This window comes from Mastigoproctus giganteus, chromosome 4, assembly GCF_048544385.1.
Source record: "Mastigoproctus giganteus isolate SK-2022 chromosome 4, ASM4854438v1, whole genome shotgun sequence".
Classification (NCBI taxonomy): Eukaryota; Metazoa; Arthropoda; class Arachnida; order Uropygi; family Thelyphonidae; genus Mastigoproctus; species Mastigoproctus giganteus.
The window spans coordinates 80,357,624-80,378,987 of NC_143578.1; the positions used below are offsets into that span (position 1 = coordinate 80,357,624).

At 37.5% G+C, this 21,364-nt stretch overlaps 1 protein-coding gene across 2 annotated transcripts in view; it reads right to left on the bottom strand.

The window, feature by feature from the left end:
• The window catches only part of LOC150086864 (ubiquitin carboxyl-terminal hydrolase 4-like), a 475,539-nt gene that overhangs the window by 158,825 nt on the left and 295,350 nt on the right, over positions 1-21,364 (bottom strand). For both annotated transcript variants that reach the window (XM_090372782.1, XM_090372781.1), the window contains one exon: positions 6,132-6,205. In XM_090372782.1, coding sequence (XP_090228908.1) covers positions 6,132-6,205 — 74 coding nt within the window. The remainder of the gene's footprint in view (positions 1-6,131; positions 6,206-21,364) is intronic.

Sequence of the window (21,364 nt, forward strand, 5' to 3'; positions counted from 1 at the left end):
AGCTGTTAACGATACTGTATGAGCTGATGATTTGATCTGGCAAGGATCTTCAATGTATGGTTTTTGCTTTCCAAGACGATTTGATTTGTGTAGGTCATTTTACTCTTTTTGGCCTCGTGTTATCTTTGCCACCCAGATTTCCGTGGGGGGGGGGGGCGAACTACAGTTAGCAAGATAACAGTTTGGGCTAACTGTTATCTTGCCTGTTTGCTGCTAAACTTTGTAAAAAGTTTAGGAATCAGGTCAAAGCACTTAACTATTAAACTAATACTGCATTATCTGTTATAAAAGAATGGATAATTTCAAAAGTTAATCCAAGTACCATCATTTCCAGATTATATAAAAAAAATGACTTTATCCAAGAGTTACCCAGCCTTTATAGATGTTGGAGTTCTGTGTATCAAATGTGAAAATTATGTTCCACGTTGAAAGAAGAAGAAAATAATTCCATGGTGTTTTAGTTCTGTCAACAGTTCTGACAGGTTTAAGAGGTCTTACACAGCTATTACATCCCAAGAAAATTTCAAATTAGCATGAGGGCGAGACAGTGATGGCTATTTTTTCAAACGATATAATTTTCAGAAGATGGTCAGATTATTGAGTATCTGACACTTCGACTAAGAAGTCACCAGCTTGTTTCAGGGAGACCAATCAGGCTTTCTATACACTTTTGAATTTTAAACAGTGAAAGTGTATTCAGACTGGTCTTGTACATGGTGAAAAATAAGAAGTCTGGGAGCTCTTACATTATTATATCTGTCTTCTGTGTGATGGAATTAGGATCACGTGGTTCATCAGTGTGTGGTTTTTCCTTTCCAAGACAATTTGATTTGTGCAGGTCATTTTACTCTTTTTGGCCTGGTGTTATCTTTACCACCCAGATTTCCATGGGGGGAACAACAGTTAGCAAGATAACAGTTTGGGCTAACTGTTATCTTGCTGTTTGCTGCTAATTTCAATTATAACCAAATCAGCCTTTATGTTTAAGTTTATTAATTGGACTTAGTTGGCAATCAGAAACAGATAGCTCTGTTAATTATTGGTGGGATATATTGAAAGGGATTAACCCTATAAAAAGTTCCTTACAATGTATCTACATATCAATAATTAGCTACATAATCATTACTGTATTATATTTATATATTATTACTAATTATATGTTAATTTCCAGGGTATGGCATTGTAGACCTAACAAGCTATCTTAGTCTTTATAAGATATTTTGGCCTTATGAATACTGTTATGTTTATATACATATTCAGTATCCTTTTTTTTTATGTAAACCCCAAATACGAGAGGTAATTGAACCTATAGTACTTGGTACTGTGCTTGGGTTGGAGGTTGAGAAGAAGATATTTGTTGACATTGGACTTGAACTTCTGTAGACTGTAATTTTCATGAAATACATATGAAGGAAGGTTGTTCCAGAAAACGGCAGTTGAATGAATAAACAAGGAAGATGATTTTTTTTTTTTTTTTTTTTTTGTTAGTTGTTTGCGCATCAACTTCTATGGCCATAATGCACCACCCAAAGTTTTTGCATTTTACTGTGATCCAAGCCCGAGGCGGGAATTGTACACGTGACCTTTGGGTTGCCAGGCAGGCAGGCACTTTACCTATTTGGCTAGCCCAGTCGGCTCGACGAAGATGAAAAGTTCGTTCTGTGGGTTTGAAGTTGGACAGTAAATGGATGTTGGCTGGCGGCGGCATGTGTTCGGACGGTTTTGAAAGAGAGAGCAGGAATTATAGAAGCCAATTCAGAATAACATGCCCATGGAAATATCCATGAGGTAGTAGTAGTGGCATGTGATGCAAGAAAGCAAGTGTATGAGCTTATGCAGCATCAGCCGAAAAAAAAAATAAAAAAATCACACCATTCCCTCCAAATGCCTGTCCAGTTCCTCCTCAAATTTATTTAACCTATCAACTTCCACAAAGAGAGATGGAAGTTTGTTCCAGCAATTAACCACCCACTGACTAAAGGCAAATTTCTGCACATTATTCTACATCTGTCCTTTCTTAATTTGAATTTATGCCCCCTTAGGTTCGTAATCTGAACATGTGGAAGGATCCCATCAGAATTCAGGTGCTCAACCCACTTCAAGGCCTTATACACCTCAATCAGATCACCATGCATGTGCCTAGTCTCCAGCTACTGCAATTTGCAGAACTTAAGCCTCTCTTGGTAAGAGGATCCCTTTATTCCACTTACCAATCTTGTTGCCCTTCTCTGTACAGGCTCAAGCAAATCTACATCTTTCCTAAAATGAGGTCTCCAGACCTTTACACAGTACTCAAGGCACGGCCTGACCACGGCCTTATACAGAGGGACAATCACCTCCTTCTCCCTGCTTTTCACAGACATTCTCTCAGATATGCCAGACAAGCTGAACTTGCTACCTGGGAGTCTAAAATGCTGATGGCACTGATATTCGGGTGACACTCAAGTCAAGTGGACCCAATTTGGGCAAAGTCCGGACGGTCCGTGACAGCCAAATCCTCTGCTTGCACCTTCACGATGGTAAAGGTGCAAGCAGAGGATCCTGGGTACAATCTCCATGCACAAGTACATGGTGGGTGACCACCCAAGTAAGCAGGGGTTGAGGTGTAGCGCCCACACCACATGGAGGAATGACGCCTCTCTAGGTCACCAGGCAGTACTACGTGGTAGATGACCCATCAACCGGTGCATTACCAACACTTTGCTTATTGGAGGCTTGAAGTGGGGGACCCCATGTTTAGTCTCTAGAGCCAAGTTCTGGTCAACCCTACCCCATTGTCGAGACCACGTTATGTCAAGGAACTGAGTATATTCTTACCAAGTGTACGCCATATCCAAAAATTTAATTATTTCATACATCATGTCCCACCCACTTTTTCTTAGTAGTGAATACACCATGAATTGTCAAACTAATTGAACAAGCTTATCTGCGAAAAGATCTAAATCTCCCAAACACTTCCTAATTCATTTCACAAATATACGTGGTCTCAATTCTAATCTCAATGATGTCCATTTCCACTTGCAGTCTGCAAAACCCCATGTAATTTTTCTGACAGAATCTCATTTATCGGTTGATTCAACTACTGCTCATCTCAGATGCCCAAATTATTTGTTGTATGATTCCTTTAGCCTCAAAGGTGGTACTTGTCCATATGTCCGTTCCCATATTCCCTGTCAGAGACTTGGCAATTTGGAATCTCCTCTCTTTGATCTTCTCTGGCTTCAAATCTCTCTACCTCATTCTGTCAAATTCATCTGTTGTCTCTACCGTTCTCCCAACTCCACCAATCACTTGGAGTTCATGGACTTCCTCTCTTTGCAAATTGACTTTCTCCAGTCCAACTTTCCTAACAGTGAGGTAATTTTCCTTGGTGATTTTAATGTTCACAACTCCATCTGGCTTACATTTTCTAGTCACACTGACCCAGCTGGTCGAGATGCTGAGGCTTTTGCAATTACTAATGACCTTGCACAGATTGTACATTTATCTACAAGAATATCGGACAATCCTAATCATACAGCCAACATGCTTGATCTGTTTCTCACAAAAAACCCTTCTAAGTACACGGTTGAAGTGAGAGGTCCTTTAGGCGCTTCAGATCACAACTTGGTGATTGTCTCTTCTCCAATGAAGCCTTTATCTCATGGCTATTCCCAACCTCGAGTTTGTTTGGCATTACAACAATGCAAAATGGAATGACCTGCGAGATTTCTTTTCCTTGGTCAGATTACTGTTTCAAAACTTCTGATGTCAACACTTGCTCAGATCGTGTCAGCGACATTTAACCTTTATCCTAACACTCCACTTTAAAATCTCATCCTTTATCTAAACCTTGGTTTTCTAATAAATGTGCTAAGGCTGTTCAAGAGAAGAACGTTGCATATCGTAATTGGCTTGTTTCTAATTCTTCAGTTTCATTTTCTGCCTACACCAAAGCTCGCAACAATTGTAAAGCAGTTATTAATCAGTCTAAACTAGAGTTTGAACAGGCTAAGAGTAGAAAACTTGCTTCTTGCCCTAATGGTAGCCGAGCATTCTGGTCTCTTGCCAAAGCTATTGTCGTAACTTCTGCCCATCTCTGCTCCCACCTCTGTCCAAACCAGATGGTTCTGTTGTCACTTCAGCCAAGGATAAAGCTGACCTCCTAGCCCATTTTTCTTCCAACTCACGTATTAATGATCTTGGTAAAACACCTCCCACCATTCCCAACATGCTCCATTCAATGCCTCCTGTGGTCTTCCGTCAATAGGATGTGAGAAATATTTTGATGAATCTTGATGCTAAGAAAGCTCCAGGTCCTGATGGTATTTCTCCACTTGTTCTCAAAACCTGTGCTCCGGAACTTACTCCTATTCTTTGCCACCTTTTTTTCACTTTCTTATTCCAAAGGTGTTTTTCCTTCTGCTTGGAAATTTGCTCATATCCACCCAGTTCCTGAAAAGGGTGACAAATCTCTCCCACCCAATTACTTCTACTCTTTCTAAAGTAATGTAGAAATCAATTAACTGCCAACTCTTAAACTACCTAGAAACCTTCCATCTGATCAACGATTGCCAGTATGGATTTTATCAGTGTCGATCCACTGGTGACATTCTGGCTTATGTTACCCATTTATGGGATAATTCAATGGAAATGTTCGGTGAAACACAAGTAGTTGCTCTTGACATCTCAAAGGCTTTCAATCGTGTTTGGCATAAAGGTCTTCTAAGCAAGCTTCCATCATATGGTTTGCCAACTGTTTTTAGTAATTGGTTATCCAGTTTTCTCTCTGATCACTCACTGAGGGTGATGGTAGATGGCTCTCTGTCTTCTAACTTCTCGACTAATGCCGGTGTCCCCAAAGTTTCAGTTCTTTCCCCCACTCTTTTCCTCTTGTACATTAATGACCTTCTTCCATTGACTGGAAATCCTATCCATAGTTTTGCCGATGATAGCACACTGCATTCCACTTTCCATTTTGAGAAACCTTGCCCTGCTGAATCAGCTTCAACTTCTCGAAAATCTGCTACCAATTCCTTAAATGTCGATCTTCAGGTAATTCTCCAGTGGGCAAAGACAACTTAGTTGATTTCAACCTTTCTAAAACTCAATCTTGTCTTATATCTCGCAAAAAGGATTCTTCTGCTCCTATGCTTATCTTTGGTGACACTCCGATTTCTAAGCAAAATGATATATCTCTTTTGGGGATTACCCTGACTTCTAATCTCTCATGGCACAAGCACATTACAAATATTGCTTCCTCTGCATCTAAAAAACTTGGTTTTCTCTTTCGCTCTCGGCGTTACTTTTCTTCCAAGCAGCTGCTCACTCTGTATAAATCGCAAATCCGGCCTGCCATGGAATATTGTTCCCACATCTGGGGTGGTGCCCCCAAAATCTCTCTCAGACTTCTTTGATTCCATTCAAAATAGGGCAGTTAGGTTAATTTATGATTCATCTCTAACAGAGTCTCTCCACTTGCTGTCTCAGAAACGTACTGTTTCTGCTGCATGCCTCTTCTACAGATACTTCCATGGGCACTGTTCTACCGAATTGGCTTCTATAATTTCCGCGCTCTCTTTCAAAATAGTCCGAAGACACGCAGCCAACATCCATTTACTGTCCAACTTCAAACTCACAGAAAGAACTTTTTATCTTCCTTGTTTATTCATTCAACTGCCGTTTCCTGGAACAACCTTCCTTTATAGGTATTTCCTGAAAATTACAGTCTACAGAAGTTCAAGTTCAATGTCAACAAATATCTTCTCTCGTCTTCTCAACCTCCAACCCAAGCATGGTACTAAGTATTATAGGTTCTAATACCTCTCGTGTTTGGGGTTTACATAAAAAAAAAAAAAAAAAATGTATAGAAGAGGCATGTAGCAGAAGCAGTACATCTATGAAAAACAGTATCAGAAACAGTACGTCCTGTGGTATCATCACTAATCCCTAGTGATGATACCACAGGAAGTTTAAATTTCATGGAAAATAAATATTAGTGAGTGGATCTGGTAAACAGCAGGTAAACTTGATTACATTTCTTGATCACTTCTTACGTTCACAAAACTAAAATTTTGATATCCTAAGATATCAAAATGAAAGAGCTCCTACTATAAGTAAAATTACCCAAGCTTTTGTTTAGCTTTCCTTACCTCCATTCATTTTATCTGACTCACTGCTATCAATCCACCATTCATCATCTGGCTCTGGCTCTTGAACATATCTCCTATTAAAAAAAAACATTACTATAAATTATTTTTTTTCACATAATAAAAATTAATTGATGTTCTAAACATGTATTATTTCAATATAATGTCAATGGGGATTGAATAATCTCAGTGGGTATTCAGAACTTTTGAAACAAAGAAAGAATAGTGCTTGACCTGCTAAGCAGTCAACCACTTTGTAACTCCCACAACTATTTGAACTACAATAACACAATAAGCTGTGAGAGGCTATGAATGAAAAGGAGTAAGATTATTTGCATAATGTCATTTTACTATCATCATCATCAGCCATTTCCACTGCAGGATGAAGGCCTCTCCAGCAACTTTCCAGTTCCTTCTGTTTTGAGCACTGGCCATCCATTTACTACTCACAAACTCACGAATTTCATCTATCCATCTCCGCCTTTGTCTTCCAGGTTTTTTCTTCTAGCTCCTCTTGGGTACCATTCTGTTATTTTCTTAGTCCATCTGTCATCATGTCTTCGAGCTATGTGTCCTGCCCAAGACCATTTTAGTTCCTTAGTTTTGATAAGAATGTCCGTTACTTGAGTTTGCTGCCTAATCCATGTGTTTCTCTTCTTATCTAACAGTCTTATTCCCAATATACAGTAAACCCCCGCTATTCGCGGAGGTTACGTTCCTGAGAAATGTCCCGAATCCCGAAAACGCGAATACTGAGTTATGGCTCCCATAGTAACAAAGGGGTTCCGTTCCAAAGTATGAAATATATAAGAAAAACTAATCTAAAATTTTGTCTATGTATATATTATGTGTACCTTCATAATATGACTGTACATGACAGTACATAGTGAAATGCCAGCATATGGCATCGAAATGAAAATAAGAAACAATTTAATATTAAATGTAATATTTATTAGAAATTTCAAACAAATCTTTCAAACCAGCGCCTTTGCTAGCAAAAAAACTTATCTCGCAAGTGCTATCACCAGTTTCGCTAAAGTGTTGATAAAGGAGTTTTGCCTTTTCACGAATGATGAGTGAACTTAACGGAATTTTATTTTGAGTTCGGTCTTCTATCCACAGATTTAAAGCTTTTTCCATTTTTTCTAATTTAACATCACGAGTTACAGAGCAAATTTTTGAAGCAATTACCGCGTTTTCACGGACACTACGGTGGATTTTTTCTTCCGATTTCTTGATTGATCGTACTGTTGACTGATTGATTTTATAATGTTTTGCCACTGAGGAGACACTTTCACCATTAGAAATTTTATCTAATAACTCAATTTTATTCGCTAATGTCATCACCTTCTTTGATATTTTCACATTTCTCTTGTCATTCGTAGTCATATTTTTGTAGGGGTTAGAAAGAACTTGTCCACAATAAAGTCACTTTCTTCCGTTAACACACTCGAAAAAGTCTGTTTTACACTGCAAAACAGTAGATTTATCACTTTTGTAAGCATATCAATTTATAAATTGATAAATTTATATGCTTAATTTATATGCTTATAAATTGATCAATTTATAAGCATATAAATTAAAAGCAAACGACGAAACTTTCCATAACAATCGCATAACACATATTGAACAAGGATTAGCGAGAAACATCCGCTCTCGCGATTTTGTCACCCCTCTCCCACTGAGCGCTGTTTTGACCGGGAAAGATAATTTTAGCCACGCCCATGTTTTTTTATGACGGAAAATATTTACGGCGCTTTAAAATTCACATTTTTTAGGTTTCATTTTATATTAAATCGGCGATCGCGAATACGCGAAACCGCGAATACAGATACCACGAATAGCGGGGGTTTACTGTAATTCGTTCCATTCTTCGCTCTGTAGTTCTCATCTTCTCTTACATTCTTTTGGTGAGTGCCCAAGTTTCACTTCCGTAAGTCATGGTGGGGAGTATACAAAGGGTACTAGGAAAGTTTTGCAATATGACGCAACAATGAATCACAGGAAGCTGCTTGTTGCTGCATGTTGAGACATGTTCATACGTGCATAGTAGCCGCCGTGCCAAGTCGATGGGCTCAGTTATTCATTAGTAGTGAGAGTGTAAAGTGCTTGCGATGGCATCGTGGTCACGAAATGAGATAAGGACAGTTTTGCGGTATAATTTCGTGCGTGGTTTAACCATAGACCAGTGCTTAGAAGAAATGACTCTTGCACTAGATGATGATTGTCCACATCGTACAACGATATTCAGGTGGTATAGAGAATTCCAAAGGGGAAATTTCACTCTAGAGGATTCTGAGAGGCCGGGAAGGCCACGAACGTCAGTTACGTAGGAAAACGTTACTGCTGTGAGGAAAATGCTTGACGAAAACAGGCGAGTGACCTACCAACAGATAGAGGATACTTTGGGCCTAAATGCACCAGCAATTCGTTCGATTCTGCAAGATCATTTGCACGTGAAGAAACTTTGTTCTCTCTGGGTGCCGCATCAACTGACTGAAGAGCAGATGACACGACTTGTGACTTGGTGCCGGGAGATGTTAAAAAAGTTTGATAAGGGACAATCTCGGTATGTGAACAACATCGTGACAGGTGACGAGACTTGGCTGTACTATTACGATCTGCCGACCAAGGCTCAAAACAAAGTTTGGGTCTTTGATGATGACGACACACCCGTAATTGTCAGAATAATCCCGATCTGTAAAGAAGAAAATGATAGCTGTATTTTTCAAATCGAGGGGAATTGTGGAACGTGTCGTTTTGGACAGGCAGAAGACAGTCACAGCTAAGTGGTATACTGAACAATGCCTGCCTAAAGTCATTGGATCTATGAAGAACCTGCGGCCAAATCAAGAATGGACACCTGGTACCTCCATCACGATAATGCTAGAGCTCACCGCGGCAAAGCCTGCACCGAATATTTGACCACGACAGGACTGAAACTTCTCGAGCACCCTCCCTACAGTCCAGACCTTGCTCCCTGCGACTTTGCACTGTTCCCGCATGTGAAAATGAAGCTAAAAGGGAGGCGGTTTTCCAGTGATGAGGACCTTCTACGGGCTTGGGACAACGAGTGTGCTTTACTCCCTAGCGAAACTTGGCAGAACTGGTTTAAAGATTGGTTTCGGAGGATGGAGAGGTGTATTGAATGTAGAGGAAATTATTTTGAAAAAATTAAATAAACAAAGCTGTATTGCAAAACTTTCCTAGTACCCTTTGTACATTGGTTCATTATTTTACATTTCAGACAAACTGGGATATTACTCTTCAGTATGTGACTATATTTCCTGAATGCTATCCATCCAAAATTTATTCTTCTCTCGTCTTCCAGCCATTTATCATTATTACAGCTAATAACTTGTCCCAGATAAGTATTTGACTCCACCTTTTCAATTACTGCTCCTTCAATCATTATTTCCCTTTCCGTGGCATACTTGTTCATCATTACTTTTGTTTTAGCCATATTCATCTTTAGTCCAAAATCCTTACTAATTGTGTATAACTGATTAAGATTTTCCTCTAATTCTTTGTGATTGTGGCTTATGACCACAATGTCATCTGCAAATCATAAATGGTTAGGTACTCTCCGTTCACATTGACTCCTTTCTGCGACCAGTCTAATCTTCTGAAAGCTTCCTCAAGGGCAGCAGTAAATAGCTTTGGAGATATTGTCTCTCCCTGTCGAACTCCTTTCTCGATTTTAAATTTCCTACTGTCTTTGTCTAGTCTAATAAAGGATGTAGCACTCTCATATATTTTCTTCAAAATCATAATATGTGGGGTATCTATGCCTTGTCTTTCCAGTGCCTGAAACATTGCCCTGTGGAGTCAAATGCCTTTTCATAATCCACAAATGCGAGGCATAACGGTGTTTTATATTCATTTTCTTTCTCCATTAGCCGTGATATTACGTGAAGGTGATCCATAGTTGAGAATCCTGTCCTAAAGCCAGCTTGCTCTTTTGGTTGATTCTCATCAAGTATTGCATTGGGAACAACTTGTAGATGTGGGATAACAAGCTAATTGGTCTATAATTTCCAATTTCTGATTTATTTCCTTTCTTATGCAGCAAAACTATGATTGCATTATTCCACTGCTTAGGCGTCACACCTTTTCTAATGCACTTTGTGAAGATCCTTGCCAGTTTTTGTGTTATGTCTCTTCCTCCCAATTTTAACAACTCTATAGTAACTTCATCTTCCACAAGGGCTTTCTGATTCTTCATTTTCTTCAATGCATGTTCTACCTCATCAGGAAGAATATCGGGTATGTCGTATGTGTTGCTACTTTGCAATCCATCTTCCCCACTGCTTGCATCATTCCGTCGCTCCTTGTATAATTCTCTATCTTCTGCTATTTGAATTATGCCTTCTCTGCTGTTTATAAGTATACCATCGCTATTCTTCAGTTTCATTATCATTTGTCTTTTTGTATTACTGCTCATGGCTGCTAATTTAAATCCTTTGTTTTCTCTTAATACTTGTTCTACTTTTCTTGTGTTAAATCTTCTTATGTCCTCTCTGAGTCTCTTTCTAATGGCTTTGCATAACTCAGTATACTCAATTTTCTCCCTGTCAGCGTTTTTCTTGGTCTTCATTTGTCGTGTTTGGTTCATCATGACAAGTGTTTCTTGACTAATTTTTTCTTCTTTGGATTTCTGTTTCCCCATAGGTTTCTTGGGCTTTATCACTTTCAGAAAGTTGTAATATTCCTCGTCGATATCTTGGCCCTGAGCAGTCTGCAGAAGTTCAAACTTGTTCTTAAGTTCCAGTACACACTGCTTTTTCTCCTCTTCTGTTATCTCAAAGACCTTTGTTTACTTATTTACACAAGTCAGTTTTTTTTTTTTTTCCCTTTTCTACATCTATATCTAGTGTACATCTTACCATTCTGTGATCACTTCCAACATTTACCTTATTCAGGACGGTAACATCATTCACAATATATCTTCTGTTAGTGAGGATGAAGTCGATTTCATTAGTAGTTAATCCATTTGGACTCTTCCATGTCCACTTTCTGTTCACCCTTTTCTTGAAAAAAAAGTGTTCATTACTGACAGTTCTTGAGATTCTGCAAATTCCACAAGTCTTTCACTTCTTTCACCAATTCCAAAATTTCCTACAGTTCCTCTTTCTGCGCTGTTTTGTCTTTTTCCAACCTTAGCATTGAAGTCCCCCATAATAATAGTGTAGTGGGTTATCTGCTCATCTAGAAGACTCTCAATTTCGGTGTACATTTCTTCAACCTCTTCATCATCATGGATCGATGTTGGTGCATAAATCATTATAACCTTTAGCTTGTACCGCTTAGAAATCTTGAGTATTAGTCTTGACACCCTTGGTGATGTGCTTTTGAATTCCAAAATGTTGTTTTTAAAATCTTTATGGACCAGAAACCCACCTCCACCTTCACTCCTTTCACTGTTTCCATTGGTGTACAGCACTTGATAAACTTATAAGTGATACATTTCTTCTTCTTGTTTCAGCCAAACCTGTGATATTCCAATTCACATTTTCTAATTCCTTTTCCAGTTCTAATATCCTCTCTTCACCGATGAGTGATCTTAACAGGCCAAGTTCAGTTTCCATGCATGGCAGCCTGGTCGTACCCAGAGATTCTTAGCACCCTCTGCTTCCACTCTGATCCTCTCGCTGCCGTAAGAAAAGACCAAACCTGGAGGGTTTGGTCTTTTCCTCTTCACGCTGACTAGGTGTCTTGAAGAGAACCACTCTACACGTTCACTGCCACCTAAGTGACGTAACAGGGCTTACCATCGAGAAGGTGTGCATGAGTGGATTTTAGGGAGGCGGGCCAACCGGACTTCTCCTAAATCTTCTATAATAGAGAGATATTGGATCCATCAGTGTTTTAGGCTGAGTGTCTGATAACACACAGGATACCTGTTCCCCTCTAAGCCCCTTACTATAGGTAGCACTAATGATGTGCATAATCAGTTGTGGATCGGAGATTTATATGCTGCAACAGTATATATTCATTTTGATAGTTGTATGTTTAAAAATTTTCATTAAAAAATATTGTGATATCAATATATCCTCAGTCTATAATATTATTAACTAACAGGAAAAAAAAAAAGTGACAAGAAATTTGTTTATTTCCAAACTATTTTCTTTTAAAATTTAGATGTAAAAATTATTGCAAAGCCATCTTCCTTATAAAATTGTATTTTCAATAAAAGCTACCAGTAATGAAAAATAATGTTTTCCTTAAGATATTGTTATATTTAAAGTTTCCTTCTGCACTTGTCAGTTCCCCAGCAATGGACCACTGTATACATGAACTGTTTCTTCTTTCATAATAATGTCTGCTAGGTTCTCACAGTGAAACTGACAGAACTGATATTGTTTCTTCTATTTCTTTATCTTTATCATCAAAAAAATTTGTAAATTTGTATCAAAACAAAAAATGCAGATTTAAAAATGATGTACTGCCAATTTACAAACTATGTACTACCTCAGCATTTATAAAAACTTCATTTTTCAGTGGGAGCAGAGTTTTCTACTCTTATTTTGTATACACCATGACCTTGGTAGTACAATGCCTATGACTAAATCAGAATCATCCTTCTGGTTAACTTTGCTATAGTAATAAACTTCCAAAATGCAAGAGAGAGAGAGAGTGAAAGATTTAAAAACTGTTGGATAATAACTTTACATAACATGCTTTAACATACACAGGAGTAATGAGGAGTATGCTGGATTGAAGACCTACGTGGATTGAAGACCTACGTATGTTATCTTGTCAAGAGACTTTGACAAGATAATGTCTACTAGAATTATCAGTTTTCTTGGCATGTTTAGGACTGCTTTCATCAGAAACCTACACGTTGTAGGGTTTTTTTTAGATGCATGTATCTGTAAATTGTATGTGTTTTGTGGCCAATTTGCTGTTAACTGGATGAAAAACTGGATGAATAAATTGATTTTTTTGAAAGGTCATAAAAATTCCTTGTGTCACTCACAGGATTCAAACCCAGGTCTTTTACACCAGGTGTGGGACTGATTTTTTGGTGTTTAATGGTGCATTAGCAACTAAAGCCATAACGTAACCAAGCTGAGATAGAATAAACACAAGAAAAAATATTTGATAACCTCCAAATAAGTTACCACATCAAAGGAAGTAAATGTATATCAAAATATAAAAGTATAAGTTCAAATATGCATGTATAAATTAATGAATTGTAAAAAGCTAAAAACATCAGATATATTGTCTCTGTCATCTAAATCTGGCTGAGTGTAAATGGTTCAGTGAGATTAATAAAATCTGTAAAACATAAGCAACATGTAGTGGTAAAAAGCAGACATTCCCTAAAAATATGAATAATGGTTAAAACAGTTTCACAGTTCTCACACATATGTGGATCATCCATCCTCAGTAGAAATGAGTGTGTCAGATGACTGTGACCTATGTAGAGCTGAGCAAGACTTCTCTTAGGGCTTTGAAGAGACTGGACTGCCATTGCTTGATTACAGGCTTAATTTGATGTAGTTTGTTTGTGGCCTGTGCATGCCAAGAAACTTGGCATTGGGAATATACGTTGATGCATATTTTCCTGTAGTTTGTATAGGGGACTGAAAGGCAATGGATATTCAGGAGAATGGCTTCTTTTTTGGTGATATCAACTAATTCATTTCCCCTGATCCCAATGTGGCTTGGGATCCAGCAGAAGTGAATATCAAATTCAGATTCAATGAGAGAAAAAAAAAAGGCATCTGCTGAATCAGGGACAGGACTGAATGACGGTTATACTTCACTGATAATAGAACCGGTAATTACCCTTAAGGAATCAGTGTATATCATACTTTTGATAATCACTATCTTTATTGTGATCAAGGGCTATTTCAATTGCACGCAACTTTGCATTATGTATGCTAGCTTCTTGTGGAATTGTTGGAAACTGTTTTGTGTGGGACGACAACAGCTGATCCCACATATGACTCCAACTTTGAGTCATCCGTGTACACTGGCAGGAAGTCAGAATACTGCACACACAATGTGATGCAAAGAGTTGCTGGTAAACAGCTGGTGGTGTGTTAGCCTTCTCCCAGATCTTGAGGAAGAGGTCACGTCGGAAGATGGATGTGCCACAGTGAAAGGAATTGTCTTGGTTGGTGACTTGAATTTGAAAGTGTACTACAAGGACAACTGCTTACTTGAAGAGAAAGAGATGGTTCATTTGCTTTAATGTAGAGGCTTTGGGCGGGAGACATACAGAAGGCTCCAGTAGCAGTGTGAATGGCCTAGTGAAGGACTGGATCTAACCATCAAAGTGTACTATCTCTAGCAGAAGTATAAAACTGGGAACCACAATCAAGTTCAGGACAGCCAAGAGACTGTCCTAAACTTGATAGTAAAACTGGAGTAGGGTACAGTAAATCTGCACCCTACAAAACTGAAGAAAAAGCTTGAAGGATGTTAAGCCCATTTGCACACCTTATGCTTAGCTAATGAACTAGAAATGTCAGCCTCTTGTCAAAAAGTTCCAGGAATTGGACTGGTTACCACTGGAATGCTGTTTTAATTATGGGTCAGGATGAAGATTATGTTTGCAACAAAAGTGTATACAAACTGTTTCTGTGACGAAAATCTGAACCCATTAGCCAATGACCAAGGTGTAAGGTGATCAATTTGAAAGGCAAACAGCAGTTGCCTTTCAGTGACCCTCATATTGTATGAATGACAAAATTCATAAAATCGTCAATGTAGAGAAGTTGTTCTGTGATACTGATGGTGTGACAAAATGGATCATGGAAGGACTCTCTCCACTTGGCAAAACAAGAGAGAGAGAGAGAGAGAGAGAGAGAGAGAGAGAGAGAGAGAGAGAGAGAGAGAGAGAGAGAGAGAGAGAGGATCCTAAACAAACTTGAAATTGGTGATTAGAAAGATAGGTTTTAAAAACAAGAAATAAAAACAAAAAGGTTACTCCTACGGCCAAAACTTTAGAGGTCTTGCAATATACCAAATTACCAGGCTGTGTCATATCAAAGAAAAATGCTACCAAATGGTCAGATTTAATAAAAGCATCATTAATGTATGTTTTGAGTTGGATTAAACAATACAAAGCAGATCTGTTTCTTTGGTACCCACACAACATACTGGAAAACAGACCATTTGTTGGGTGATTCCATGTCAAGTGGCCTCATTTGAAGATGGTCCCTGCTCAACCATCTTCAATTTTGTTGAAACTTGATGTAGATGTTTAAACAGGTTTCCAAAGACGCTAGGAAAAAATTCAGTTCAAAATATAGTATGCTTGAGGCACCAGCACCTTTTTTGTGGAGGTCACTTGTGTTACGTGGAGCAAATCACAAAAAGTTTTCAAACTTTTAAGTATTACTGTTGCACAACATTGAGAGGTAATGCTCTGAAACTTGGTATACCTAGTTAACTTTTGGCAGAGAATGCAAAACGTTTGGTGTCCAGGCTCAAAAACCTTCACATTTTTTACAATGCGGTCTAAAACTGTTGTTGCAACAAATTTAAGCAAGACTTTTGAAAGTCATAACTTTGAAATAAACACATTTGGTACCCCTTCTTCTTTGGGTATTCCATTTAACATCTGCATGTATTCAGCGTAACTAAATATGAGCTCTTATACTTGTTTGCTGGCTGAGATACTTTCCTCCAAAGATAGACTCAATATTCTTGAAAGTCAAAATGATCTATCTTTAGGGGCAAATATCTTAATGTGGGACACCTTCAATTCTCTCATTTTTGCCACCACTGGAAAGAGCAGGTTTTGAGCAACAAAAATCATGGTTTTTCAGTTTTGTGTCTTGCTACTTAAGGCCTAAAAAATGGCCTTAAAACATTTTATATTTTCCACATAATATGTGCATGCTTATTTGATGGTGAAGTTTCACATCTCAATAAGGACAGAACTATTGCATTTACAAGAGCGAAATTATCTGCAACTACTCTGCCCTTTGGTTTAAGGAGAAAGGATATATTGCCAATGCACAAAAAGATCTGTATTTTTTTACAATGGGCATGCAAATGGCAAGAAAAGAAATTGCATGCGTTTCTTTAGTGCAAGTTCCCAAGCCTGAAAAGTGGTCTTTATTCAGGATTCCAAGCATAAAGATGATGTTGTATTGGTTTATAAGCTTTAAAGAAGTTTTAACTGCAACAAAATTTATTTAAAACACAATACTATTTGAAATAAGCAAGTGAGTGTGAAGGTGTTGAATCACTGCTTTGTAATGGACTGGAATTTTTCATTGATGGTTGATATTACTACTTCAGGCAAGCTATATTGCCGCCCCATTGTTGTTGTTGTTTTTGGAGCTGGAAGATTGGCAATAATTTGTTGTTCAGGAATCCAGCAGGCCAGTGAAAATCTTGTCTAGCAGGCCAGTGAAATGAGCGAGCATGAAATTTACCACTACATCACGTTTTTAAAATGAAATTTCACAAATATTTCCAATTCACCAATTACTGTCATAAATACAGGCAATGTATTGGCCAGGTTTAAATTAACAACTGGCACATATTGAATACTGGTTTCACTAGTCTGATCTACATGAGCTACAAATGATGATGGTGTGTCATTTGATACTCTGCAAACACGAATCTGTCTTGCATCAATAGGAATGATGGTTTTTTCTTGTTCCAGCAATAGCGACTATATGAATCTTTTCTCTTGAAATTGCCTTACTTCTCAATTTCCTCTTTAGAAACAAAACAGAATTTTATTCCAGTCACATGCTTGTCACAAAATTCAAATGTTTCTTGGTGTCAGAATTTGGATTTCAATTGGGCATTGGAGACTTGTATGTGCTGCCAATTGTTTTATTGTTCCATCAATTCCATCACATGGTGACTTGGCATGGCTAGTGCCAAGGAAATTCCATTCAGCACTGATATCAAAATCCTTCTGATGATGATGACACAAGTTAATAAAATGGTTGAAATTCTTGTATTGAACTGCAGAACCATCATGAAGTAGTAAATGTGCCTGATTTCTGTCATGAAACTCTTCAAATATTCAATTAAGTTGGTTAGAAAAACAACATGCACTGCAATTGTCATGTTGAAGACAGTCTGATTATGCAGAAACTTATATTCTGAAGTTCAACATCCTTGTAATAAATGACAAATGGATGCAATGTAGCCTGACTATTCTCACAGTGGAACCCTTGAATGGAAAGTGGAAATTGAGTGGAAATCTTGCACAACAAATGAATGAATAATTTTCTGCAAAATCCATCAAGATGACCAATTCTCCTGTCATTAGGCTTTTCTTTGCTGACTTCAAATGGTAGTTTTGATGTTTAGCGATGTAGTGATGACAGGAAAGGTTAAATATCTTTGTACTCAACCCTTCAATAAAATCTTATGTTGTTAATTGCTTTGTGTCCAGTGTATCTCTGTCAGTGTTGTTGTTATTTAGTTTTTAGGAGCATTAACAACTAAGGCCATGTTGCCCCGGGGATATGCGGTGGTCATTCCCTGACCTTTCCGCATCCTCCATATTTGGTGGTCATGGGCTCAAACCCCAGTCTAATCAAGGAGCGTGTGCTACACACTACTGCTGCTCTTGCCCACCTGGCTATGGAGGCGCCCCCTGTCAGTGCATATCCATTGCTTGAATTCAATAATATCTTCTGGTTCAGTGTTTTCAAAAATATTCTCTAGAAACTTTTAATTCATCTATTCCTGGACATTTTTCACGCCAATGAAGCATATAATCTTTTGACTCCAAATCACAGTCTGTTTTACCAATGAGAACCTTTTAATCACATTCAACAAGACTTGCTGCTAGCATTAACTTGACATTTTGATGGATTGTGCATACACATACAGAATGTGTTCTTGGTGCACCAACTGTGACATATCACTTGGGTCGAAGTTCAAAAATTTAGAAAATCCAACATCAGATCCATTTCTATCTTGATAAGTTATAAACATTTCCTTCAAGTTTCTGAGTAGAAGTCACTTTTGCATTTGAATTTTTATCCCATCTGCATTTTTAATTCATAATCTTCAAAAAATTCCATCACCTTTTGCTTTACTTGCTCAGAAAGCTTTTTTCAAGGTATGGCCATGATTCCTTCCTTCTGCTTTAAGTTTTCTAGCTTTCTTGACCATTCTTTCTGAGACACTAAACTCTTCCATTGTTTTCTTTATGGACCAACTAACTGGAGCTAGTATTAATATTTGAAGTTTTTCTAAATGACTTGATACCATCAACTTTTCTTTCAGTAGCTCATTGTAATCTAAGCAATTTCCATACTGATGACTTGCACTTGGCTCCAAGCCACCAACAGATACAATTTTACTGGAAATTACATCTTGTACTTGACTTGCCTTCCTTTTGGCACAGCCTTGTGAGTCTCTCTTAGCCATTCGCTGAAATTTCAGAGGAGAAATATCAATAGCCATCAAACTTGTGTTCAAGCTTTCAGTCACATTCATTTTGTCATCATGGTCTGATCCAGATGAAGTTGATGTTCCTGTTGCTGCTTTTATGCTGTTTGATTCTTTTCAGCATGATGGGCACAGCTTTTGACCTAGTTTTATGTCTGCCATTGACAAATCAATTGGTTGTAAACATTTTTTCACATATGATTTTTCTTCTGGAAAGAATTGCAACATGAATGCTGCAAAAATTCAAATTTTGTCAAAAGCAAGGCTTCATGATGTAGACAAATTGTGTCTTCTTCACCCAATTTTAATCCACACAACGTTGACCAATCAGCTGTTGTTTTTAAAATTCGAATTCTTTAAATAATTTTAACCCAGTTTTGTATGTATAGGATAGCACATGACATTTTGAATTATCCATATGACTGAGGGTGTCAGCTTATCTCCAGCAAAATCGTCTGATTCCATGGCTTTCATGCTGACTAATAAATGGACATTTCTATAAGTAATGAAAACTTAATTAACTTTATTACAGTCAAACAATATAAAATAGAGGAACAAAATAAACAAACTGTTCATCATGAAGATAAAACACATTAATAACAGCATGGTTCAAATATCAGCTCTTTATACTTTTTTTTGTATGATTCCAGAATATTCCAGAGTTCCAGAATGTTCATTAGTTTTTCTTTTTTTTTTTACTCAAGAATTTTCTAGAATGTTCTGGAATCCTAGAATAATCTTGAATTCTGGAATATTCCCAGAATTCTAGAATATACTCTATTTCTACATTATTCTAAACATTAGGCAGGATTAAGGAAGTATTCTGCAACAAAAAAGATCTCACAAAATAACAATATGGCACAAACTACTTGATGTTTAGGCTTAATTTTAAGGCCTTAAGTGCAAAGATATTACTTTGCACTTAATTATAGCAGTTAAACCATGATCCTTGAAGTTGAAACTCTGCTCTTTCCGGTGGTGGCGAAAAACAAGAGAACTGAAGGTGTCCCACATTAAGATATTTGCCTCTAAAGATAGGTCAAATTTTGACTTTCAGATTAGGCTGAATTCATGCAGATGTTAAATGGAATGCCCAAAGAAGACGGTACCAAAGGTTTTTATTTCAAAGTCAACGTACTATATTTTGAAGTGAAATTTTGCCTAGCTTCATTTGAAACCTGTTTAAACTTTCAAAAGTCTTGTTTGAATTTGTCGCGACAAATTTTTGGTGCCAGTTTTAGACTGCTTTGTAAAAAATGTGAAGGTTTTTGAGCTTGGACACCAAACATTTTGCATTCTCTGCCAAAAATTAACTAGGTATACCAAGTTTCAGAGCACTATATCTCACCGGTGTGCAACAGTAACACTAAAAACTTTGAAATTTTTTTGTGATTTGCTCCACGACACAAGTGACCTCCACAAAAAAGGTGCTGGTGCCTCAAGCATACTATATTTTGAAGTGAAATTTTGCCTAGCTTCATTTGAAACCTGTTTAAACATCCACATCAAGTTTCAACAAAATTGTAGATGGTCGAGAAGGGACCCCCCAGGCCACTTGACATAGGCCCAGTTTCCAAATACCATTAACCATATTTTACAGGGCCTTGCACAAAACTTGTCAGAACGATATGACAATAATTACTTGTTGGATTTCTAGGATCCTTTCCTGGTTTTGGGAAAGTAAGGAAGATTGCCTTCCTCCAGAAATTCAGAAATTCTTTGCGAAGAAAGATTCTATTAAATAAAGATAGAAGATGATACTTTGGTCGTCTTGAAAGGTGGGTTATCATTTCATAGTTGATTGTGAGAGAATAAGTGTCGCACTTAACTCTTTCTGTGTAAAGGGCATATTATATGGTTCAAGCACTTTTGAGGAGAAGCTTAATGGATGCTTCTCACTTTTTTCTTTTAAGGCCAAGAACTCATGGGGGGGGGGGATGCTTAGATTTTTGAAAATGTTTCCCTAGAGTAGGGGTGGTGAGCCCATGGCATACATGCCTAAAGTGGTACACATACAAGTTTTTTGGGCAAGTGGAATTCAGAGTGTCCCAAAAAAATTTCAAACTTCAAAACAACATCACTCCAGGAATCCACCTTATTTAAATATTTCTCAAAAACTACAAAGATACAGCACTGACCTTGAAACTGAGGAGAAAACATACCGTAGGAGCCTTCAAATGCAATGTTCCTCACTGAGTCAACTACTGAACAATTTTATTCAAGGTTTGTTAAGTTCAGAGAACTGGAATAAAATGCAAAATTCATTACGTTTGCAGACAGTGCAAAACTAGCCGAACTGAACTTGAAAATGTTTCAGTGGATTGACCTGGATGATTTTAAGATGCAATTGATTCTCAGAGCAGCTCAATTTGGAGACAAAAATTTATCAACCTCAGAACTGATTTAGAAAATATTGAAAGATAATGATTAGTAACTGGATTAGCAAAGAAAACTGTAGAAAATGAGGTTTAAAAGTTTGGAATTCCATTTCTGAAACTTTTGTCTGTTTAAAAAATCTTGCAACAGCATCACTAACAATTTTCTCATTGACATATTCTTGTGAGTCCTGTTCTCAGTGATGAACTTTGTTATGTCTAGTCTTATGGGTGAAACTAGTGCTGCATGCATAGCCCTAAAAGTTAAGTATAAGCCTAATGTAAAGTATTACTGAGACAGAAGTCTCACTAATGTTTAATATACTTACTTTCCTTTCGTTTAGCTTTATTATTTATATTTATAATATAAGAGAGGTTTGGTTTTTCATTTTATATTAAATTTGTTTTGTAAGCTAAAAGTAAAAAAAAAATTTTTTTTTTTTGAAGGATTTTATTTTAATACCTTTATTAAAG